This window comes from Amphibalanus amphitrite, unplaced genomic scaffold (assembly GCF_019059575.1).
Source record: "Amphibalanus amphitrite isolate SeventyFive unplaced genomic scaffold, NRLGWU_Aamphi_draft 000828F_arrow, whole genome shotgun sequence".
NCBI lineage: Eukaryota > Metazoa > Arthropoda > Thecostraca > Balanomorpha > Balanidae > Amphibalanus > Amphibalanus amphitrite.
The window spans coordinates 226,945-253,559 of record NW_024882322.1 but is presented as its reverse complement, the minus strand read 5'-3'; the positions used below and the strand labels follow the sequence as shown (position 1 = coordinate 253,559).

The following is a 26,615-nucleotide window of genomic DNA, read 5'->3' as shown; positions in this document are numbered from 1 at the left end:
TTCCTGACGACATATCCCATTACCAATACATTAGGTCTTTCCGCCAGTCCCCATGGAGTCGGGCTTCCCCTTCCCTCCCCGCCCCAGTGCGGACCGCATCGCCTCTATACTCACTCTAAACACCTGCTCTCCACCAGCTGCAGATTCTTCAACATGAGGTAGGCAAAGTGTGCCACGGAGTAGGCGTGGCTGAAGTTGTGGTAGGGCGGGTCGCGGTAGCCTTTCCGCACCATCAACACGAACCTGTCGGCAATCGTTCGTCATCACCACCAGCCTGCTGTTACGGCAGCGGTTGTCACACCGCAGAAAGGAAGAACTAGATAGCTAGTAACTGTCCCAGGGCCCTATAACATATAACTTCCAATATCCAGCAGTGAGCGTTAGAAGTGGGGTCAGTTGGGACGCTCGCCAGCGGTCTCCGGGGGCTGACCGCAGCAGTAGCAGCAGCCGCCCGGCCCCCGTCCAGCCAAGTCAGCAGCCGCGTCAACAGAGGTGCTGCCAACTGAGCGGACCGGGGGTGGTCGTCGCGAGGAGGGCGGAGAAGCAGTGACAACAGGGAGGCATTATGACTTTAGGTGTCGGACAGCACCGGACATGCGGCGTATATAAATGATTAATGAACTGGCTTCAGCAGCCTCGGATTACGTCTACAGGGAGGGGTATGCACACTGTGACACGTTGCACGATGGTATAAGGACGGAAAAGACATTCCGAAACTCATCAAAAATGTTATGCGTCGCTTCAGTAATAATAAAATCAACATACCGGGTGCCACCATCCAGTAATTCCACTAAACTGCAACTTCACATTCCGCCTGACATTGACTTCCGCAAAGTGTATAATTAAATTACACATACGAGGGAATTTCCAGTCCTAGACATGTCAATACATCTCTATATCTATCAATATCAATTTATATCTCTACATCAACCCACCTCTAACTCCAAATGTAATAGTCTATACCACAATAGATGTCGTATTGCTACGAGTCTGAGCAGCCCGACGCGGACGGACGAATTTCAACTTATTGTCCCTCTCTTGGGCGCTGAATGGCCCTCACCTGGCCAGAGTGCTCCGCTCGATGCCGAACCGGTGCACCAGCCCGAGGACCCGAACCGGTCCGGTGCACTGTCCCTCACCTGGCCAGAGTACTCCGCTCGATGCCGAACCGATGCACCAGTCCCAGGTCCTCGTACATGGCCAGCACGGCGGCGGGCCACCGGCGCTCCTCCAGGTCGCGCGGGAAGTACTCCCAGGCCGTGAAGGAGGGCGAGTAGCGCGCCACAGAGCCCGTGTTTTCTGCGCACAGCTGGTCAGTCTCCTCCCGCGATACCTAGAACAAAGGGTCGGGTCATGGGGTCAGGTCTTTGGGCCAGACACGGAGAGAAGTCACAGCTGGTCAGTCTCCTCTCGAGATAGATACCTGAGGAGAAGGGTGAGGTCAGGTGGGAGGTCACAGAGACGGTCACGGGGTCACCGGGCGTTGTGGTAGAATCAGATCACAGGGTCACACAACAGGAGCAAGATACAAGAGGTTACAGGGACAGGTCACAGCCGGTCAATCTCCTCCCGGGATGCCTTGGAAAGACGGCGAGGTCACAGGATCAGATACAGGGTCCTGGACCAGGTCACAGTATCACGTTACAGTTGTTATTCAAACTAACTATGAGGGGAGAACATAGCAGGGCGGGACATGTCAAGTTACGATACAGTGTGCAATGTGATATGAGCATTGAGCACGTGAATGAATTGCAAATGCGTGGAATGTAAATGGAAGAATACGTAAAATCAGCTCCAATGCTACAGTTCATCCCGCGGAACACAAGGGCGTGCTGCCGAACATGGAATATGTATGTGACGAGAGACCACAGCGCGGGTGGCGGGCGCAGACCTGATCTGTCCTCAGAGGTAACAATGGGCTCGGACAGTGGCACACATGTAAACAATGACAGACAATGTATCATACCAGCGGCCGTATACAGCGAACAGACACAGAGTTTATTTTACAGAAGGCTAACGTATGAAGTGACATGGCCCAAATGTTTATTTGATTGTTCACATGTTGTCACGTTGTCAAGTGCGTGCGCTCAAACCAGGACATATTTCGTTCCTAACTATGTGTGGCCCTGGAGTGACACCAGCTTAAACAGACACCAGCTTAAAACAACCCATGCTGGTCTCATGGACAACAGCCAGCATGGACTAGAGTACTGCAGGACCCACTGCAGCTTTAAACGGGGATTGCCAGTTAGAAATTAGTACACGTTCACGTTCGTTGTAGTACACGTTCTTTATGCCGTTGATCGTTACGTTGTTTCCGATGCAAGTTATTCTACCTACTCGCTTTCACCCAAAGCCATCCGTACTTTACTCGTCCGATGAGCGTGGTTGTCACGGGATGCCCTTCGGCCCCTCCCCTCATACATTCCACTTCCTTCGACCTTACCCACCTGCATGTGGTACATCATGAGCTCGTTGGAGAGCTGGACGCGCTCCTGCGTGTCCATGATCTTGCGGTACATGAAGGAGTTGACCAGCGCGATGCCACAGTAGATGGCAAAGGCCCGCGCCGCCTCCTCGTCAAACCTCGTAAAGTGCGGACCGGTCACCTTGTTGCACAGTTCGGCCACGCCTAGCACTTCCTTGTCGTCCTTGATGGGGAAACACAGGATGTTCCTGTGGACGAGAGAGGGCGGGGGTCAGCGCAGCAGTGGAAAGAGCAACGGGGGATGGTGGGCGTGAGAGCATCGATCACAGACACGGTAAAACATTGGGGGGGGGGGGGGTAATGAGTCAAAAACTAACCGAAGTCTTCACTACAGTGAATGTTAAATGAAGATCTGGTCATGACGATATAAATAACAATGACCACACACCTCATCCCTGTCAGCACTAAAATGAGAATTAAAGTGTTTCCAGTAGGACCACTAGCCCCTGTCCCCTCAGCGTTTGGACATAATACCGACCGAACCGACCCCGTATTAGCTGAGCCTCGCGGCGTTTAAGACCCAACTCTTCACCAATTCAGCGCGAGATGCGCCCATAGCCGCGCCAACGGTCAGCGAGATGGGCGTGACCTGGATTCCAGAGCTGATGTGCCTCGCCTCACGGGCTCACGGCTGAGGTCGAGCGACCAGTGGCCTCTGCAGGACAGGCCTTCGCGACCGCAGCGGTGTCACGGCGGGTATAACCGCCACCATTTACAATGGAGATGGGTCTGTATCTACACTAGGCGAGTTATTCAACTGACCTATACCACAGGCTCGCCTGTTGAGTGAGCAATAGCATGCAATATGTATCACAGCCATGGTGATGCACCACCCACGGTGCATCAACACTTATGGTGATGACATACAGGTAGCAGGCCCACGATAATGGCATGAAACGATGTTGAAATTCAAGGATTAAAACATTCAATAATTATTTTCAAGCAACATCTACCTATTCATTCGGCTCGCTCGTGAGTCGCGTATCGCGTATAAATACATTTCAGAAATACAACCTATTCCTACCTAACAGGCCTGAACGCGATTTAGATCACCTTTCTCAAGACTAAAGACTGACTTTTCTTACGCCTATTTGCTTTACTTTCTTTATTCTGCAAGCATCAATCCGTTCCGTCAATTGACAAATGTTTGAATGGATGGATCCTGTCAATCCGTCTATTCAAACATTCGAATTAAATTTAAAGAAATTAAAAACGTAGACATGTTGACGCTATGTGCAATGTGCATTGAACATATCGTGCGACATAATTCGCAATGTCCCATCACATGGTATTCCTTGTCCATATCCATGCATATAGAGTCAAGCATACAACTTTGGGGATGCTCTGTTGCAATCTTTAGCAAATTGACATATTGCAAAACGGTAGGTTTACATATAGCTTGTGACTGGCATCGTGTCCTTTGCTTAGATATATGGAACATCATGTCAACGTCACTGAGCTGAATAGCGCGTATATTAGTTCGGTTCCGTACGCTTGCACTTATTGACTTCATTCATTTACCGTAAATAATGTTGTAACTGCTTTGAACACAGGGTCAAATCGATGCGATACGACCGTAATCCATCTTCCTATATCGTCACTACTTCTCGGCCCATTAAGCCTCAGCACAATACAATCTAAAAGGGTCCTTCATGCAAAGCGAGTCATTTTGGAATAGGTCAAAGTATATAGGATTAAACTTGCGGTTACTGCATACCGCTGATTTGCGACACAATTCTTAGCGCATGTGGGTACTTAGCATCGCTTAGACCACGGAGACAGTACAAAGTAGCTGTTATATATCCTATTTTCGGGACTGCTGAAGCTACCAGAAACAAGCTACAGCAGATGTCCATTGACGAGAAATGGCAGAGAGGATCAAGGTCCGAGGTCACGTACGCGCAGCGTATGCAGCAGATTACAGTGAAGGGCACACCACATGACGATCTCATCCCATCAGCGTCAGAGTGCCGTCACAGTGTGCCGTTGGAGCTGCGGCCGCGTCACGGCCGCCGTGACGGGAGCGTCACAGTCGGTCCGGGGCCCGTCACGCAGCCGGCGCCCGTAAACACACGCGGCAGCGGTGACGCCATGATGTAGTGTAAACACGGCAGGACGGACTGAGCAGGACACGGCTCACACAGGACTGAGCCGAGTCCGGGACACAGTGGCCAGTGGGCAGAGTCCCGGACACAGACCCGACAGTCAAACCCGGACACAGCTCGTACAGGGTACAACAAGGCTCGGACAGAACCCAGTGCCGGACACAACTCAGACAGAACTAGGTACCGCATACAAACCCGAAAATGGACAGAATTGGGTCCCAGATACGCTGGACAGATGACAGGACGGAGTCCCGGACACAGGCCTGAATACAGACAGAATCGAGTTCCAGATACAGTCCGAACAGATCTCCGGACAGATCTCCGAATACACACCGGCCAGCGGACAGGACAGAGTCCCGGACACAATACCGGCAGATATATTCATTATCCATCCTGTGCGGCGTGGTAACGGAGCAACGGAGAGGTAAGAGGGATGGCACGACCTGCAAATTTTATCTGCGGTGGCCAGACATGCACCAGATAGAACAATATACGAGTACGTGGCTGGAGAATAAGACAATAGCCCATCCCTATCCAAAGGATCTACACGGGTTTGCCGGACATACATACCGGATGGAGAATACTCCAGATCAACACCCGGGATGGGTCGTCACGACTGGGACCGCACCAGGATGCTGGTGTGGTTCGACCCGGTCCTATGGGACCCGAATCACCACCACCACTCAGCACTAACACCACGGAGAGGTGGGCGCCCGCCCGGCCGGCCCGCCGGCGACTGTGCGCCGCCCGCCCCCAACAGCGACTGACGGCGGCGGCGGCGCGCGTGCCGACGACGCGCGTCGAACGCGACGGCGCGCGGCCACCGGTCGGCACCTGGGAGGACCGCACCGGCCCGCGCCAGTCGAAGGTCGCGCTGCCTTTAGAACCTTAGAACATATCCACCAGCATATCACCCACGGCACACAACGGACCTACCTCCATGACATTCAGACTGCAACTACAAACCCACAACAACGTCCCCGGTATACCACCTCAGAATGCCGTAAGGACTACCGCAATACCCTGAGTTCACTGTCCCAACCCGGACCGTCCCCAGGGCACCGTGATGAGTCCGGAACCCCTCCCCCACGCGCACGTCATGTCAGTACCCCCCCCCCCCCCAGGACACCCCTAACACTACCCCAGGTCACATCCCAGCGCCTGGTAATGACTGCGGCAAAAATAGATCGGGCTCGTTGTGTGCCGGATACGGTCCGAGCCCTGTCCGATAGCCGGGGCACGCCAGGTCACTGTCGCGGGCCATCACGTGCTATTAGAGATACGGCTGCCCCGGAGGACGGCGCGGTTAGAACACGCATACCCTTCTGCGTGCGTCATGCGTGTGGGGGTATGCACGAACGAATGGATAGGACGGAAATGAGCACGCATGGATGGGAGCATAGAAGCCAGAGGGTGAAGAGTGAGAAGTGCGCGCTCGGAACCCGACGGGTCAGAGAAGGGGGGGGGGGGGGTCGATCGCCCCGGATCCGCCCGGGAAGATTTGAGGCGCAGTAGGCCGTTGGCAATTTGTCGGTCCAGTATCCAATTTTGTTTAATTTGGATGGAAATTTACTTCCAGCAGGCAAACTTCCCATCTGAAACCAAATCACAAATCAAAATAAATCCATCCTCTAAAATAAAAATGGTATATGAACGTCCATTCGAGCCTGGAGCATCCATGATTTACGTTTAGGGAATTCTAGAACCTATAAGCGCGGAACCGTTAGGTCTGGCTCGGTCCAGTGGGGGAAACTGTGGTCAAATCTTCTATTTTTGGAAGCCTTCCATTTTTGGAAGGACCTTCCATAAATGGGTATGCATTTTCCAAAAATGGAAGGCTTCCAAAATTGGAAGGTCTAATCTCAGTGTTCCCAACTGTGATTCACATTCTTTGATTTAAGTTACGGCCTTTTTAAATGTGTAACATTAATAGTTGATTTTGCCATTTATGATCATTGATATAAGGAGAAGCAGCAGTGCTAGTGTTGGTAATACAGGCATGCTATGTCAATGTACATAGTGATATAATAGCATGGTGTCCTGGGGCACTGCTCTCTTTTTCTACTTCTAGCCCGCGCACCGACGGGGGTCTGCGCCAACTTAGTACCGACGGGGGGGGGGGGCGGATGACCGCCCCCCCCCTGAGATCTCGAGAACGAAGCAAGATAGCGACAAGCGGTAAACGGCATCGGATACGCACGGTCAAGATCTACAATTTTTACTAAGGTCATTTTCAGGTCAGGTCAAAGATGACGTCACAGGGGTCGAAAAAGTCAAAATGGCGGCGCTAAATATGGAGAGAGTTTTTCTCGAATAACTTTCGAATTAGTCAAGATAGGAACAAACTAAGGTCATCATCGTGATCCTCTCGTCAATCCGCATCGAATGATATATATGTTGACCTCGAAAGGTCAAGGTCAAAGGTTGACCTCAGGTCACGTGACCTCGAGGTCATCATGTATATCATTCGATGCGTCTTGACGAGCTGAACACAATGAGACCATCCACGCGTCTGTATCTTGTTCCTGTACGGAGTTATTGGCCAAAAACCTTTGGTGACCTTTGATGACGTCACATGACCTCACAGCTGCCCAACAGCAAAACAGACCTCAAGGTAGTGAAGGTTGACCGTATATGAAGTCATGTATGGTATATGGGGCCATTCCGACCCGTTTTAGTGGTAAAAACAGGGAGTTGATTTTTCCCCCATTGACTTATAATGGGGAGGTCGCAAAATTGACCTGACCTTAGGTCACCGATATCAAAATTCCGAGATATACAAATTATAGCTACTAATGACCTTATAACATCCTGCGACTTTCAAAGGCCTCCGACATCTACTGTAGCTCTGGCACGGTGACAAAGTTGCAAAAAAGTGACTTGAGGTTGGGTCATTCAAAGTGACCTGGTGACCTGACCTTGAAAGGTAGGAGGTTCAAACTTGCACACCATGTGTAAAATTGATAAGGGAATAGTCATACCAAATTTCGCGGCGCTACGCGCCGCGGTTTTCCCGCTATTCGCGAAAAACCTCAGGGGGGGGCGGATATCCGCCCCCCCCCGTCGGTGCGCGGGCTAGAGGACACATAGAAATTCAGAAGAGAAAACAGCTGGTCAATAACCAACCAGGAGGAACACAGCTATAGCCCTGACAAAAAATGGTTTAAATTAAACTTACTATTCCTCATATAAATTGAAGATTCATGCTCCTTCGATAGAAAGTAACACGAAAAACGGCGCAGCAACGCCTATTTAATTCGTCCCATATTCCGGAAAAAAACATTGAAAAATGACGAGACCTCCACCCAAATGTTTGGCAAAAGCCTTAAAAAATTGAAATCAACCACACAATATGCTAATAAATGCAGAAAACGGCAACAAATACAAGTTTTACTCGCCACTACACTCCCGAAACCGCCGCACTCTGTCCAGACAATTCCGCACTGTAAATAAAGTCGGCGGTATCGAACAAGCATGGCCCGTCACTAAAGTACTTTTAAGGATATTTACTTTTCGTTTTTGATGCTTTTTGCTTACAAAATGTTTGATAAAGTCTTATAAAACCATCGTTTGTCGGTAAATTTTTGTCAATTTTCCACGACTCATTACTTTGAAAAATTACCTAAAATACATCCACGCTAGGATTTAGGCATCCACGCTAGATTATGGACACTTCACTATGGCGAATAGAAAGCGACCAGGGGCGATAGTCGCATTTGCCTCATGTTCGGCGGAAATCGGTAAGTTCCAACATATGCGCAACATTTTCTATATTTGGGTACGATGACGTCGTCAGCGTACCCATTTTTGGAAGGTGCGTACCCATATATAGAAAATCCTTCCAAAAATGGAAGGCTTTCTAAAAATGGAAGATTTGACCACAGTTTCCCCGACTGGGTCGTGAAGAAGCGCAATTCTAAAGAAACTGCTTTAAGTAGGTAGTATTGGTTTGGTGATCTGTACCTACTGGCATTATAGGTCAGCATACCAATACAAATTATTGGCATATCAACCCACACCCATCCACGGAAAATTTTCATATATATATACAGAAATGATACCTATTTCACGTGCACAAACTATCAATATATCAAATTTAGAGCACACAGTCACGGTGTCATATCCACGAACCAGCAGCCCGCCGCTCCAGCACTCACCCGCTGACCAGTCCGTCTGTCCGCCGGCCACCCGCCCTCCACCACGGCCCACTGGCACCGGCCACCGGCCGCCGGCGCGCTCCCGTGTCTCAAACTGACCGCGGCGCCGGCCAGCCTGCCGGACCCCGCGCCAGTGCCCGCCCACTGGGGCTTCCCTAATACAACGCTACCACCGCCACCGCCGCCACAACGCCGCCGCCGCCGCCGCCCGGACTACTGACGAATCAATATCACAAGGCTCAGCGAGCCGCCTCACTATCGGCCGGTCAGCTCCGCTGCTGGCCACAACCAAGCCACAACATCCAGTCGGCTTGTTATTGATACCGACCGTGCAGATAGGCATAGCGGGTAGACGGCTGGTTATCACTCAGGACCGTAAGGCCATGCCATGGAATGGATGGTAGTCCACAGTTATCTCTGACGGTAGCACCGCACTGGTAGCCGCAGAGGCTTCTGTTGTTGGGGGGGGGGGGCACGCTACGGAGATGCCCCCCCCTACCCCTTCTGATAAGCAGATTTGAAACATTACGCTTGTGACAGCGTAGAGAATGGAACACACTCTTTTGCCCCAAACCCACTTTCATGCCCGGCTAGATTCGTTGGCGAGTGGTAGCATCGTCAGAAAACATTCAACAGATCTTCGGAACTTCCAAAGCGCTTTCGTTAGCATGTCTACAAATTTGACCTCAGGTCATAGTCGTGACCTGACCAGGTCATAGTCGTGACCGGACCAGGCCATAGTCGTGACTATGACCTGGTCATAGTCGTGACCATAGGGGTAGGCAGAAGCCTGCCACTAATTAGGGTATATTCTGGGTTCATGGTCATGCGGGGAAAACACTCAGGGTCGTGTGAGGAACACCATGAGGGACAAGCTTGAAATACAATTAAGTTGTACTTTGTTACAAATCCACCTTGATGCTAGTTATTCCCTTGCAGCTCGACGGGAATATTTTCAAAAAATTCAGTAACAATGTCCAATATTTCACTTCCAAAACAGCCATATCGCTTACAAAGGACAAGTTAAGGACATCGCATGCCTTCGCAGCTCGCGAACACTTTAAGATTACATCAGAAGTTGTATCGGTCGATAGAAGCTGCGCGCCAAAAAGTCACAAATTGTGTTATGTCAGGCTATAGTTAGCTGCGTGACCTGATGTCCTGTTGGAAAGAGGAATTCTATGAGTAGGTATTAACAAAAAAGAAGTCGATAGAAAGCGGACGATACACGGCCTTCCATTACAAACGACACCACATTTCACTTCATCAATGGCTGAAAAAGCTGGCGGACAATGAACAGTGGAGGCTATTTTCGTGAACGACGATTTTAGAACACGCCGATAGACGATCAGTGCGAAAAAGCTCTCGCTTTTAAAAACGTTAATAAATTAAATCACAAGTTCAAATTTAATTCGGCCAGTCTTCTTCATCCAACACGGTGAAAACTAAATCATTCCTACTAAATCAACTAGTTAAATAAGATAGCAAGCATAAATCAAATAATATATCACCGTAATAAACCGACTAAATCAAGTATTTTTAAAACGGATAAGTTTACGACCAGTCCACTACATGTATTCTAAGTTCTAACACCAACTGAGTGGAGGAAGCCATCCATTCGTCCAGCTACTAAATGCGACCTGGCTTGCCATTTCAAGCGTCCATTCAAGCCTCCGATATTTGGTAACCGAGCCCTCCGCGACTCTCCCGAAATGGTCGTCTGCGGCCAGCCGTCCGGCTGATGGGACACCTCGATAGCCATGCGGCGTACTGACCTGCACCGACATCTCCCAGCGCGGCGGAGCGGTCCAAATCGGTCCGGTCCGGTCCCCCTCCCCTCCCCACAGCCCCCAGCGCCGCACCGCACACTGGCCGGCGGATCCGGCAGGCGAGCCCGCTTACCGCATTGATTATGGATTGTCGGACCCCCGGAGCTGACGCTGGCAGCTCCACTCAGTGGCCACAGGCGGGGGGGGGGGGGGGGGAGGGCATGGCAGCACCGATGGCAGTGCGGTGCTCGTTGGTTTTCATTGAAATGAATAAATCAGTTTATCAGTGATTAATAATATGGGTTTAAATCGGAATAGGAGAAGCTAAGAATCTGATATACCTATTTTGAAGAGAAAGCCTTGGGTAGAAAGACTACTCATCTACCCTATAGATGTGAGTTAGAACCATAACCATCCGGAAGAAGAATATGTCCCTTCGCAAAAAAAGGAACAGAAAGAAACGCCGATAGTACTGAACAACGACGCAGACGTTCTATTCTAGTTTTTTTATCCACAGAAAACGAGTCGATGACATTGGATGGACATACTGAGCGACATCGAGCTTCTATTATTGCATTATTGACCTCGCTCAAATGTCATCGCAGGTAACAATTTCTATTCACATTCCCCCAATTCCCGTGCCAGCCTGATATTGGGAGTACAGAAATATCCTCCCAAAACAGGCACCAGCGCAATCGTACCTCGGAAATGGACCAGCGGGAAAGTCTCGGAAAAACTCAGTACTGACAGCCAATCATTAGGCGATCAATAGACCGAATCAGTGGCCGAGGACAGCAGCAGACGGGAAATTAGCTGTTCTGCGGGACCTGTCACGACAGAACGACAGCATGGCGACCAGGGCGGCTGCCTGGAGTCCCTCAGGACCTGTGTCACTGGGCGGGCTCGACAGCTGAGAGACAGGCTGCGTGACCAGCGACCGACCCTCGCCACGGCAACGGCGGGCTCCATCGAGCATTGCGTCATCAGTGGCGGGGTATTTCCAATGGGTACTCAGTACTCAGTACCCACAGTCGGCCTGCACAGGCATATGTTGCAGGGTGGGCATATCGACCGTGTGCTTTTTTATGCTTTATATGCATTGTAAGAAAACGCCGCTTAGGTGCATTAATAACATAACGGCTTGATATGAACTATTTCTGATGAAATGAGGAGCATTAAAATTATATCTATTCGCAACAAATTTATGACTACATGCGAGATTTTCATTTCTCAATCAGTGACAAAATAAGCCTAAACTAAACAGTAACGGAGCGGAAAATATCGTTCAAATAACAAGGGGCACACTTGTCCTGTGAGGAAAATTAACTGAATTGAGATGATTTTTTTTTTTTGTATATACCTAGGTATAAATATTATACGCAGTTTGGCTGGCAATATGTTGTTTAACATTCAAAAGAACGTTAAAAATTATAACATCGCAAAATCGTAACATTACGATCAATGCTTTACAAATATGTACACACAAAAATAATAAAGCTGGCGCCAGATCGGGACAAAAAATCCTACCAGCCAAGAGTAGGGACTCGAATATGACAACTCGATATCTAAGCTTCGGATTTCGCGGCATCCCGCTGTCCGCCTAGCTCATTTCGCCGACACCGAATATCGAAGGTCTTAGGTCACCAATATCAACGAATGTGATCTACGACATCCTGGCATGACGATTGGATGGATAACAAACAAATTCGGAGATAGACGCTTTCTGAGGCTTACGAAAAGCACTACGAAAAAAACGCATTTCAAGCTATAATAATAGTAAGGCCATCAGAATACCATTTTACTGGATCGAAACACTTCTACGCCATTGATAATGAGACACCACTGCCTTTTGTCAGGGTTCCGGGCAACGAGAGTGACGCTCGAGTCGCCAGTTGACGGTGTCGAGGGCTGAAGCTCACCCCATGGAGTCCGTACCGTTTTGCTCCTCGGAAGGATGATTTTAGGGTAACTAAGGGACGACGAAGTACAAATTAAATATGGATTATGATAAGATGCTTGGTTCTAGTTTTAAGTCATTTCTCGTCCCTGGTACACAAACACCGCGACCATCGACCAATGATGTCATCACCAAGCTCACCCACGGCTCACATGCTGATCGCAGCGTCCTCTATCCAACAGCGCACAGCGCCACCTGCTGCGGCGATCGCAGCGCCACCTACCTGGTCCGGAAGCCGGTGTTCTCATCCATTTGCCGGTAGAAGAGCGGATGGGCGTACGCGTCTCGGATGTTGAGCAGCTCCCCCGAGGCCGCCACCGAGCCGACGATGCCCGTCACCATCGGCAGACGGATCTCTTCCTGCCAGAGAGGGGTTCGCCAGCGCGGCGGCGGCCAGCCACGGTCAGGCGCCATGCATGGAACGACTCCCATCACCAAGTAGCCCTAAACAGTCATTCAGTCCACATGGAAAAAAAAAAAAACACTACATGACAAACATGAATGATGACGCTCAAAGGTTGGTTGTAAGCTACATTTTTAGCCCTCCTAGAGGCATTGAGTAACAGGCTATATGACCATGAATGTTGAATAACACAATCAGTTGATGCTGACATGCATAATTTATTTCTCTCAACTCATCTCAACGATCCCAAGCAGGACGCGTTATTACTGCCATGAATTAACGGTGAAATCATAGTCTACCGTAATCAGTGAAACGCTGACGTAGATAAATGTGCAGTATCTATCAATGAGACGTTGGTTTACGATCATCAATCACCCTCTGCATCGAGAGACACTAACGAATAAATCAGACTTCTCTCAATAATTTAGCCCAACCCTCGGGTTAGCTGCTAGCGTTCAACACGAAGCTATGCGATAGCAAACAGCGGAACATTTGAACTTGGAAGGGATCCCCGAAACAGCTTTGTACAACAGCTTACAGTAATATAAAATATGTTCAGCAGCGTAAGCTTTTTTACATTCGGGCCTCAGGCGAGCATGCATTCATGCATATTGCACAGCCATAGACACAAAACGTATTACACATTTCCTTCCTCAGATATCAACAGTAACCACCCCTGTTCCGGCCGGACGCGGTGGTCCATCGCCAGATTGGCTCAGGGACAGGCTTCCGGCCGGCCCGTACCACCGTCAGCTGTTCACTACCAGTCCCCAGAGACCCAGAATGGACAGCTCTGCTGGCCGCGGGTCCAAGAACCGTCATATAGCCCGTGTTAGTTATACAGACATCTACCGAGCTCGCTGGAGAGGCCCGATAACAGTCAGCGGGGTGCTGAAATGTTCGAAATACAGACGAATTGGTGGCGACTTGCCAGAGATTCGGGCAGTCGGATGTCGACGCCCGAGCAGACGGAAATCCAGAGTCTAGATGGAGGACCATACGAGTGTTCCGTTGGTGAAGCTGTGCACTCTATCACTGCATCAGGGCTCCTTTCCGAAGAGGTGGAAGCAGGCTAACATTGTTCCGATCTTTAAGAAAGGAGACAAGAAAGCTCCTGAAAACTACCGCTCTGTGTCTTTGCTTCCGCTCTTTGGGAAGGTGCTTGAGAGGGTCGTGTATAACGAGCTGATGCGCCACGTATCTCCCGTCCTTTCTGAGGCGCAGCACGGCTTTCTTCCGCGCCGCTCGTGTGTTACCAATCTGGCGACGTACCTGCACCACGCCTGGACCTCGATGTCGGACGGATGTCAAACGGACGCAGTCTACACGGATTTTTCGGCCGCCTTTCAATCTGTTAATCATCGTTTACTTCTCTTCAAGCTGAAAAATTCTTATCATTTATCTGACAAAATTTTGGACTGGTTCGAATCGTATCTGTCCGACAGGGAGCAAAGGGTGGTGGTGAACGGTAAAGTGTCCGAGTGGCGGAACGTGACGTCAGGCGTCCCAGAGGGGGCTCTTTTGGCACCTCTTTTATTCGCGCTTTTTATCAACGATTTGCCCATGGCTGTGAACTCATCTCATTGCATCATGTTTGCGGACGACGTTAAGTTGTATCACCGGGTTAGGTCAATGTCTGATTGTGAGCAGCTCCAGTCTGACCTTGATAATCTCAGCAGATGGTCGGCAGACTGGAAGCTGCACCTCAACCCGTCAAAGTGCTTCGCTTTCACACTGAGCTTGAGGTCGTCACCCGTGATGCACTCGTACGTTATTGATGGATCGGTTTTGCAGCGCGTTTCCGAAGTACGTGATTTAGGCGTAATGCTGGATTCAAAATTAACATTCTCGGCCCACATCAACCACATAGTTTCAAAAGCAAACAGAGCTCTCGGCGTTTTGATTAGGTCTTTTCAGACTGGCCTCCCGAATAAAAAATTCTGCATGAAAACCTTGCAGGCTACGTACTTTGCGAACATTCGGTCCATCTTGGAGTACGGGTGCGTCATTTGGGGCGGCGCGGCAAAGTCACATGTGGAGAGGCTGGAGCGAGTACAGCACAAATTTCTTATGTGGATGGCGTCGAAATCAAACAACATTGTGTTTAGCTCGCTGTCCTATGAACACCTGCTGCAGGTCTTTGAGATGCCCACTTTGAAAGCCAGGCGCATGCAATACGATATCATGTTTTTACGAAATGTTTGTCGCGGTCAGGTGGATACGCCATACCTCCTCAGCTGTTTTTCACTTCATGTACCCAGACGCACCACACGCCGACTTTCGCTCTTTGAGACTTCGTATGCCCGTGGGAACGCTGTGAAGACGGGAATTTTTAACCGGCTTCCTGAGATGATGAACAGCTTCCTGCGCGATGTTCCTAAAGCCGATGTTTTTGACATGAGCCTTTGTATGTTCAAAGGTCATGTCAGGAAGTATGTGAGAGCGATGCCATTGACATAGTGTTTTATCCATCATACTTCATGCTGTATACTTTTATCACAGTGCGTCTTGTTCTTAGTGTATACTGTTATTGATTAGTCATATTTATATTAGGTATATTTTTATAGCAGGTATATTTTCACCATATTTATTTTTACTATATGCTTTTATTGTGTAGGCATGTAGCATGCAAAGCTAGTAGACTCTTAGCTATTCTTTCTTTCGATGTATTCGTATGTTTTTGACTTCGCCTCTCAATGGGTACTGCCTGTTGGCGATGTTGTGAAATAAACAAATAAACAAATTTGGAGGCGGAGAGTCGGATTGTAGCTTGTCAAATGGAACTCGAACACGGGCTGGATCATAGTCGGTTATGTTTCATAGAAAGTGCACACAGTCTACTTTCATACGTGTACGTACACCATACCGAAATAATCGATACGATTAGCATGAGTCCAACTGCCGCAGGCTAATCGTCTGTCCCATACAGTCCATTTCGCATTGCTGCTTAGCATCAAAGTTCTAACGACGAAAGTTACCAAACTACCTCAGCATTTACGCCAACTATCGTCGTCAACAGGCCCGAATTGCTGACGAAGCGGCAGTGTGGCTGTTCCGATTTGTTTGGTGCCCAGTTAGCAGTTTGCGGTGCAGCGATTCGACAGGCGTTTAAATTCGCCAGGCCGACCCAGTCCAGAGAAAAGGGGCGGCCGACCCAGCCGAGCAAAAACGACGGTGCATGCAGGTACAGGAGCCTGGGAATATCATCTGTTGATTTGAGCTGTCGATTTGAACTGTCGATTTGAACTGGAAGTGTCGATCTGAAATTCGACATGGAGCAGGTGGGCAATAGCCCCCACTGAGGCGCTTTGCAAATGCGCTTTGCAGGCTGCAAACTGGACGATAAATATGCGTTATTTTCATTCGCTTGGATGTACTATAAAATCACCCGGTCGCTGCTCACATAACTCTTAGTCTGACATTTGCGATCCAAAGTCATCCCCATACACTTCCCCATGAGGACCATGGATCCGTTCGCTCGTCCTTACGTGCGGATGAAAATGATCGGAGCCCTGACGTCAGTCGGTAAATAACAAGGAAGTTCCAGCTCGAAAGCACGCCGCAGGCTCGCCTATGAATAAACAACGGTGTGCACACACATTCCCGATGGCCGCCTCTCCTCGTGAATTGAAATTCCAGCGAGATGGATTCTGGTCGTTCGAGTACAGTAGATTAGTTCTCCAGAAGATCGGATATCTGTAATATCATTTCACTCCCCACGATTTCAGCGTTCTGCATTTTTAAACCCTCTTCTCTCGGCTCGGTCCCGTCTGCTGAGTACGCTCTTCAGCTGAGAGGCTCGGCATCGCTCCCGCAAAATCAGCGCCTGTTCTATCGGTCTCCACAGCCGCAGGCCCACTGCTCCCCGAGGCGGTAACAATGCCCGGGTCGGCCTGAGTCGGCAGGGTTCGACCCCGCCGCGCGCCGGCACCAGCCGCGGCCTGCACGGCCGGGAATCGATCCGACACCGCGACCGGTCAACCTGCGAGCCAGACCGGGCCAGACGAGCGGGCAGGACAGACGGACGGACAGACGAGCAGACGGACAAGACAAGCAGACGAGCAGACGGGTAGGTCGTGAAGGCCATACGGACGGATAAGCTAGATGGGCGGGCAAAACGGACGGACAGGATGGAAAACGACAGTAAGTAAGACAGACAACAGAGACAGACAAACCAGCGGGCAGGAGTCTCAACGGACGGACATAACAAGCCATAACACCAGACGAATAAGACAAATGGACATACGGAGAGGACGAACGGGCTGGACCAGAATAATACACACGATGGGTTGAAGGGACCGCCGCCAGACTCCCTGGATAGTCATAGAGCTGCAGCCTGACGAAACATGGACGGTATCGGGCTGGGGGAGACCCCGGGGGGCCGTAAACAGCCGACATATTTCCCCGGCGAGCCAACAACGACGACAGGCGACGGGGGGAGAGCGAGAGAGAGAGGGGGGAGAGAGAGAAAATGTGTCTGGGAGGGGACATAAGGCATGCAAGCATTTGAGCGAGGGAATGGGAAAGTGTAAAATAAGAGAACGAAAGATGAAATTAGATACCGGAAATGGGGAGAAATTATTTGTAACGGCCGAAAGCGAGTAGAGCGATAAATTGCCTGATCGCTAGAAAAAGGTAGGCATGTCAGTCTAACGATCATGAGGAAATGAGCTGGCGACCAAAAATAATGATAAACCATTTGGAATTGAAATATATGAAAGAAGCATGGCTCGAAATCGCTCCAAGCCGCTGAATTCGGGGACAACCGAAAAATAATGCTCAGCTCAGCACCACTACACCACTACAGCTTCATTCTACAGTTTGTTGTGAAAGTAAGCTCAAGGCGAACCTGTAGAGAAGCGGTGTAGTAGTGCAATAAATCCGCATTACGCTGGCCGCCTAGGCAACGGAACTGGCTCCCACAGTGGATATGCACGAAAGCCCAGCAAAGTTCCCACATTACCAGCTGGCTACGTTCGAATACAACGGGGCGTGAGTGCACAGCGAACCTTGGTCTCAGCGGAACCCCTTGCCCTTTCAAAACAAGTACCCATTCAAATGTTTCATTACGGCCAGCGGCTAATGCTATGCAGCGAAAGAAGCATATTAGCCTGTCTGTGTTCTTCACAGTGAAAGGAGCCTGTAACTGTATGCTAATGAGGCTTAATCACTCTTTCTTTCATCCTTCCTTCTTAAATGTTCAGAGCTGCCGCGAAAAAAAAAATCCCCTAGGCACCGAGCTCAAAGAGTGGTGTTGGACTCAGTGTTAGAGGCGTCCGGTTCGAATAGAAATGATGTTCTACATTTCCTACAAATCGAAAAGGAATACAAAAAAGCACCATCAGCTCCATACGGCCCCAAGGTGGCACAATTTCCATCGATGAGTTCACAGAATGGTCCAACAAGTCAACCAACCGGCAACCAAGTCTGCAGATTCGGACCGTGCCTTTCCAAGGTCTCACAGATACTGCAGGCATCATATCTATCATTGTGTCATCATATCTCTACCCCTTTCCGTTCCAGGAGAAGAGGTTACCAACAATTTTCTTTACATACCCAGCGAAGTGGACTCAATATATCCTATAGAGGCAGCGTTCGTCTGCGTCTTGTGAAGCGGGTGCGTCTCCAGAAATAGCGGAGCGTATGACGCGCCGACAGCCAATTAGAGGAGTCTGCTGTGGCGGTCACAATAGCGCTATGCTCGGCGCCGGCGGGGTGGCGATATTCACAGCGCTAACAGACGGCGGCAGCGCAGAGCTACCTTCAGAGCAGGCGGTAGGGACAGGCGCGGACACTGGACACTGGACAGGCAGGGGCGACCACTCAGCTCCAGGCTTCGGACAGGTTTGTCAACCGCTGGTAGGAGTACTTGTAACGGACACCGCACATGGAGGCAAAATCGGCGGTCCAAGTTAGTAATTCAGACCCGAATTCGATTGGTGGTTAATTCCCGGTGCATCGGACGCTTTGAGTTTCAAGCTGACCATGGATTCACGGAACAAATAACGTAAGCAGCACGCTGACTTACCGGCGATTACGTGCATGGTACTGGTCACGACTGGCCGGATTAGCGTACACGTAAGCGTAGAAAACAAGCTAACACAGCGCCCCAAAGCGTGAGTCAAAGCGCCAATACGCTGAGCGGACGGAGTATAGGGTACACCAACAAGGCCCAGGGGGCTGCCATGGAAGCTAACGAAGTGAGGGATTGGATGCTAGTCGTGGCTAATTTGATATCCCCGTGCCGGTTTTCGCCGAACGGCTGTGGCCCCGAGCAGCAGCTTATTGGCAGCAGCAGCCAATATCACAACACACCACAATTATGGACACCGAACAGCCGCTGACGACAACAGGGACTGGCAACGCGCAGCCAATAGAAAAGCAGTAGCTGGCAGCCATTGGTGACTTAGTCACTGGTAGCTCAGCCCCTAGCAGCTACCAGCGGCAGCAGCGCCTAGCAGTATGTTACACAGGTCATGGCATACAGCTCGTGCTCGCGTTCTAACACCACACAGGCGGACAACACACCCGACACTAACTTGGTCGTCGCTCCTGGAGGGCTGCAGACCGCGCCGGCAGGTGGAACGGAACAGGGGGTGGGTCAGTGTCACCCTGTGTGTTCACATGTGTCCACAAACCGTCCACATGCGTCTGCACCAGTCCCGAGTTCATACGTCTACATGCGTCTGTGTGTGTCCCGGGCCCTGTACATGCGGTCCACTGTTCATCGTTCATCACACACATCAACTTGAAAGACCATCGCATGCGTCCAAATGAGCTCTCAACATATAAAGACAACGCAGTTCAAACTGTTCACCACTCAAAAGGTACGGTTCGGAACATAATATAACAGCACATCAAACATAATACATCACACAATAGAGCACATCACAGAACAGGCACGCGCCACATCACATATATACTCAATTTGCCCCGTCACAGCCGCTAAACACGTCACACCAAAGCACACGTTACTTTGGACCACCCACCACACACCTGTCTTATGAAAAATAGGCGTCAACGCGTCTTGCGTAAAATCACGACCTCCAAGCGACCTTCTACTCTACAATGCCAGCAGTGAACACCTGTTAGCATACGCGGGCGTTGTCAACAGTTGTGGGACGCATCAACAGCTCCACACCAGCTCTCTAGAGTCTAGACGCAACACAACCACCATCCGGTCAGCTCAACTCGACCAAAAAAGTGAGCCAAATATAACGTTGGATCAGGCTGGACACTGGTCTGAATGACTGCGTCCAACGTGACCTCCGATGGAAATCTAAATTCGGCACAGGAAGCCAGCTTTGATACCGTAGAAATGAAAAATGATTCAAGCTTCCTAAATAAGAGGACAGTCCTGTGAAGCTGTATGACTAATTGGACTGCAGACCGAGACGAATTGCCAATTAACGACACCCTCCCTCAGGGCCTTAAGCCTATTAATAAAAATGTAATAAGCCGTTATTAATGAGGCATATTAAAACGAAGGCTGTTGATCTTAAGGATATTAAACGATTAGATACGACTGATGTCATGCCAGCTGCATAACAGGGTAGAATAAATATAAACTGACTCGCTAAAAATCTGGACACAAAATTACGCTCATGGACGACATGATTAACAAAACAAAGATACCTATATCTGAAAGGGTCCTTAACATTATGTCAAGCCATGTTCACGCTGAGTGGGTGCTATTACATGGTAGCCTGATCGGACCCAACTCTTCAGCTGAATGGAGTACCACTTACAAAGGGTACTCAGGGTAAATACGGGCGAGTTAGGACCTGGTAGACGGGGACTGGCCGGCTACACATCTCGACTCTTCGCAATACGGCAACACCACGTATATCAACGAGCATATCTCTGTTCGTACCTGATCCATATGGGAAGGGACCAGCAGAGCACGACTGGCATAATATGACAGGTCACATATGACAGTTAGACCGGTAAATGACAAGACACATGTGACAGTCGGACCGGTAGATGACAAGTCACATGTGACAGGCAGACCGGCACATACCAACCCACACGGCACACAGGCGTTAGACGGAGCCTCACGGGTCACGGAGGGTGTCAGACAGGACCCTCACAGGTCACAGAGGTGTCCGATCGGGGCCCCACGGGTCACGGAGGCCACACCAGGTACCGACACCGCCGACCGACCCCGACTAGGGTACAAACGATGTCATCACAACCGAATTCAGCCACCAGTCGACAATCGTAGCGTCACCAATCACCAGAGAAACAGTGCAGTCACCGGCTCACCACCATCAGGCGGTAGTTCGTCACCAATCACCAGAGATACACTCTCGTGCACCGTAGTACTGTTACCAATCACCAGATAAAAACATTCATGTGCAGTGCACCATCAACCCCATCGATCACCAGAAAATAAAACCCAATACACTCAACCCTTCTCTCTTCAAACGAGTTCCAAAACAAATTATAGCCCTAGCCTCCACCACTTGTCACTCTGAGCTATATTCTGCCTCCCTCTCCCTCTCCTCTCCCTCCCTCTGCCTCTCTCCCCAACCACTCACAATCTGTTCGGCATCGTCAGCCACGTCGAACACCTTTGCCACCAGCTCGTTGGTCCGCTTGTCCACGAGGAACAGCGAGCAGCGCTCGGCGCCAGTCAGGTTCCGCGCCTGCGTCATGATGTCCCGCAGAAGCACTGTGACGTCACCTGAAAGACACGTCACGTCACGTCAGTGGGACGTCAGCACGGTGATCTACAGAGGTATTGTAATGTCAGCTTATGCAGATTATGTAAACTGATCTAATGGCATTTCTACAAATGTTGATGGAACGTGATTATCCCAGACAAAACACTGTATGATGTCAAGGAAACTATGCGAGAATGTTGTAGCCTGGAAAACATTAGGGTCGGAGTACGGTGTCTAAGCTGGCGTCGGGGCGGTGTCACAGAGTCGGACACCAAACGGTTGACGTCACCTGAGCCAAACACCGACGTGACACTGATACACTGCACCACAAAATAACATATAATATGCCGGTCTCATATGTTGGAATGCTGCTGCTAACACGAGATACTGCTAGTGCCACACCACTGCATAGGCATGATTCATGAAATATGAAGCATGCAATATCCTCACCACCTAAAAGCAACACGTCTCTCCATATATTAGCAAAGGATCAAATTAAAGTCAGCCAACCAGCTGACCCGTATTATTATTCCCAGCGCGAGGTCTTTAAACGCAGACCTCGGCGCCTCATGAGATTGGTTAGAGCGCTGTTAGGACCATGAGCCGAACAGCTGGGTGCCTGTGGAGCCCCTTGAGTCGCTTCTGAAGCCAGCCCGGTCACCGCTGTGCCGTGTCCCCGTACCGCCGGCCGGAGTATGGGACAGAGCTCAGCGTGAGATGTCGTAAGTGGCTGGTCACACCGTCACCGAGCGACAATGTGAGAACGGGGCGCGCAGTGCACGCGGCAGGGTGTCGCGCGACTCTCACACTCTCACCGGAGGTCCGGGAGGGGGGGGGGGGGTAATTACCGTCAGCGCAATGGGAACGGCGACGTAGGGGGGATTTGATGACGGAGAAAGAGAGAGAAATGCGAGAGACAGAGAGAGGCGGATGCAGAGTCAGACAGAGGCGGAGACAGAGTCAGAAACAGAGAGGGGGCGGGTGGTGTGATTTGGACAACAAAATCTCGCGTCCGTCCGTCTCCCTATTCCAGTCTCTACAGTCACATCGCATCCCAGTCATCAGGGAGCCTTGTCCCAGCGCCACTCCCGAGCTGGCGGAGACGTGATACCGGCGTCTCCCACCGCGATGCCGCCGCCAGCCACCCGCGGCTCCCAGCAGCCAATGAGGCAGCCCAGCTCGTTAGGAGCGAGCTGACGACAAGGCCTCGTTACTGACGGCCAACACCGAGCATCGAGTCATCCCGAGTCACGGCTCGATACGGGTATCGAGTCATTACGAGTCACGGCTCGATACGGGCATCGAGTCAACCCCGAGTCAAGTCACCTCGAGCCACCGATACGGTGCAGCTCGACATGACGAGTCTTCACCTGACTCTCGTCATCGACTGGAAATATGTCCAGTCGACTCGAATCACCTCGTCTCGTCTCGCCTCCGCTCGACCAGACTTGGTTCCAATCCACTTCAGTTGATTTGGAGTCCCCGTACCTCTCAGGAGTTGACAGATACTCGTATAGGACGGCTTGCCTCTGCCGATGCTGCAGAGCTGTTCCCGCGCCAGGGTTCACTCGTCCCACACCGACTACGCACAGGCGATATAAATCGCTATGACAGAACGAGTTCTATAACGGGTAGCGATCGCAGACTATTTACCGCTCGGTCGCTGACCGTTGCTGACGCCCCCGAGCGACTCTGGCATGGAGGGCGTACCTACGCAACGACACACGGACTGAAGAAAGTAATAGCCTCCCCGCCTTGGTTGATTCATAAAAAGTCTTCGGCCTTCTATGACTATCCCATCTGCTCAATGTCTAACCCAAGCAATTTCGTGTTTCCTTCATCATTTCCGCATTAGTGCCTCGTTTCAAACATTCATGGCTCCTGTCAATAGCGTTACATATCCCTTCACCCTCCGATTTATGTCTCTCGTTCTCTCATATCTCCATCTTCGCGTTCATTATCTAGGATCTCCCACGCTCTGTCTAAATGCACCACCGAGCTGTCTCCTGCAGTTCAGTCTCTCGTTTGTCTCCGCCCCGTACCATTTCACCTCGTCTCCTGTCTCCACGTCTGTTATCCCAGTCTGGGACTACATCGGCCTGGGAGCAGAACAGCTGGGTATTCATTGAACAGCAGATCGATCCAAGACCTGCAGAGGCAGTAGGAGCCCTCCAGAGAGCAGGGCCGTCCCCACCAGCCAGCGAGGCTGGAGGCGACCCTCTGCCAAGCCGTGGTCAGTGGTAGAGCCGCACTGCGCCGCACTACGCCGCGCTGGCTGCGACCGATGGCACACAGGCCTGGCACGGCCAGTGGTGGGCGTCCAAATATAGCACACCTCGCCGAATTACGTGATGGAATTAGCCCGGTAAAAGGTGGCATGGGTGGTAATCACATAAACGAAATTGGAAAGTTTGCAAAGGCTCCATTAGACGACACATGGAGACCCGAAATTCAATGCACATCGAATGAAAAAAGCAAGGCACATCGGATAAAAAACATGCAACGTATTTCTTTCAGACGAAACCGCCAACGACCTTCGCCCTTCATGGATCCACTCATCATCCGAGTGAGGGCGTGACCTTTCGGTGTCCATCTCACTGACATTGCCAACACCCTCGAGCTACCTCCATCTCCGAAACGACCCGTTCCACAGCGTTTCGTCGGCACCAGAGTAATGTACGATTGGAATTCCTCATGGCTCTTCAACCTACTCTCGTAGCATGCTGCTGAATGTTAAGCAACAGAGAGGAGAGGCTGAGATACAGGTGCGTATGTGAGCCGGGCAGCTTGTGCGATCCAGCCACCCCTCTGTGCGACCTGAACTATCGAGTCATCTCTGTGGTCATTCTGGAGAATAGTTACTAAAAACTAGTGACCACCAAGACCGACCACCGTGGCCATTCCAGGACTGTGACCTCTGGAGTAATCCCTGTGATTGCATGATGGCACAGGGACATCTCGAAAAGCCCTTGTGGTCGTGGTCGCTGCATAATAATGTGGTTTCTTTGGCGGCTCCAGTAACTTCTCCAAGACGCCGTAACTTTTGGAGCGATCCCTGATCTTCAGGATACAGTAATCTCTGGAGTGACATTTGTGACAGCGACCTCTAGACGACCTCTGTGATCTTCATGAGACAAGTGACCTCTGCAGTGACTTCTCTGACCTTTGTAGGGTGTTTTGACGGTTTGACCTCTGCAGTGACCACTCTGACCTTTCCAGAGCACTGTGACCTCTACAGTGACCTCTGCCCTCCAGTCACGTGCCGTCTGTCCCAGCGAGAGCCAGCCGGTGGCGCTCAGCTCCCGTAGGTCGATACTGCTGTTTGTTTGTCTGTCTGTATGTCTGCAGTGGCCGTCCCAGACACTTCGGGCGCTGCTGATCCCCCCCCCCCCCCCCCGTGGAAACCCCCGCGAACAAACTGCGCGCTCAGCGAAGGTGCAATTCGAAATACAGCCATCCACAAGAGCTAGTTATACAATAGCATTAGGGGAAATCCTCGAGCCGTGCCGGCTGCATAGTGGTTTCCGAAGACTTTTAGTTCGGCCTCAGGCTCTCGGCATGAGTGGTGGGTTAGAAGAAGTGAGTGGGATACGAGTGGAGTGTCGTAGTCCAATGGAGACGGGAGTGTCCGATGTGAATATGATAATGATGGATGATAAAAAACACGAAACCTTTGCCCACTCCCGTCAATGCAGACCACAGCTCGATGACTTAGCGGCTCATATTTTAGAGAATGTTTGTCGGGGGGTGGCCAGTGAACTTGAAAATAATCCAGATGGGATGAAGTGACTGTTAATGGGATGAAGTGACTGTTAAAGGAGCCTCAATATCCTCGTGATGGGATTAGCAGGCATATGAGGGAGCCTCAATGTCTCCCCCAATTAACGACAAGTCGCTACTGAACTGTAAATATGTATGGCAAAAGGGCATTTGCGATAGAAAGTTTTGGGCTCCTTAAGAGTAGCATTTCTAGCCGACTGCATAATACAGATATAATTGAAGGCCCATCGGGTCGTGGAAACTACAATCTAGTTACCAGCGCTGTAACAGGCGGGCGAACAGCGCCCACCACTTGTCACTGAATAATGCATACCAATTTCGCTAAAAGCCACATGTCAGCCAACTGAACGCAGCTCTGAACGAATATTTCGGGCGGAAAAATAGACAGACGCCTGCAAAGAGCGGTCTGTGAAAGCCTCGCTGGCGCCGTGATAAGAATGAAATTCGAAGGCGAGCTTAGGCTAGCTCAGACATGATTCGATCCTGTACCACCTAAATTAAATAAGCTCACCCCTCAATTGGCACGTCGAAAAGATAACTGTACTGAGTCTGATGCAATAACATATTGTCCGTCGTCCTCATCCTGTTGCGCCACAACAGCAACACGGTGACCTCTGCCCCCTCTCACAAATTCCATCAGCACCACTGCCACCAGCCGCCGTTCTCGCTGCCCTGCGGAGTGCAGGGCTCATCACAGAGGAAGCCCGGGTCATTGGGGATCGCCTGACGGGACCTGGTTGATGAGTTCTAATCCCCACCTCGTCAGGCATTCATGACATTGTCAGCTCGTCACTTAATGATCTGAGAGCTTTCCGGGCACAGGTCTCCGGGAGGTGGGCGGAGCTTCCAGGGATCGGTCTGAGTTCATCCCGTGAGCAATGCAGGGTAATTGGGATGTTACTCTGGGGCCAACATAAGATCAACCTTAGGTCTCTATGTCAATCTAAGGTTATCGTAGGGTCAGACTGATCTCAATACTGAGACTGGTCAGACCGGACTGAAATCTTCAGCCATGCAAGCGTCGCCGTTCGGTCAGCACGAGATCACCACAGGCTGAAGTTATCCTAAGGTCAATCTGAGGTCACCACTTGGCACTTGGTCAGTCTAATGTTGTTTCAAGTATCATTATTTCCCTAGAAGCTGACCGGATGTTACGCTCCACCGAACACAGCCTGGCGCTATCCGGTGAATCCGTCCGTACTTTCTTCTACCCTCTGACAGCCGATGGCGATCATGCGCCGCTGTCCGGCGGGCCAGTGCCCGTACCTCCGATTGACCCTCTGCCATCAG

General features: G+C 50.6%; 1 protein-coding gene across 7 annotated transcripts in view; it reads right to left on the bottom strand.

Annotated features, from left to right (window-relative positions):
• The window catches only part of LOC122366751 (cGMP-dependent 3',5'-cyclic phosphodiesterase-like), a 68,841-nt gene that overhangs the window by 10,480 nt on the left and 31,746 nt on the right, over positions 1-26,615 (bottom strand). For 4 of the 7 annotated variants that reach the window (XM_043339303.1, XM_043339302.1, XM_043339300.1 and 1 more), the window contains 5 exons: positions 21,420-21,565; positions 12,700-12,836; positions 2,451-2,676; positions 1,140-1,333; positions 115-243 (listed from right to left, as the gene is read on the bottom strand). In XM_043339303.1, coding sequence (XP_043195238.1) covers positions 115-243; positions 1,140-1,333; positions 2,451-2,676; positions 12,700-12,836; positions 21,420-21,565 — 832 coding nt within the window. Of the gene's footprint in view, positions 1-114; positions 244-1,139; positions 1,334-2,450; positions 2,677-12,699; positions 12,837-19,418; positions 19,440-21,419; positions 21,566-26,615 lie in introns of all 7 variants that reach the window. The other 3 variants (XM_043339299.1, XM_043339298.1, XM_043339297.1) reach the window with 1 other exon arrangement.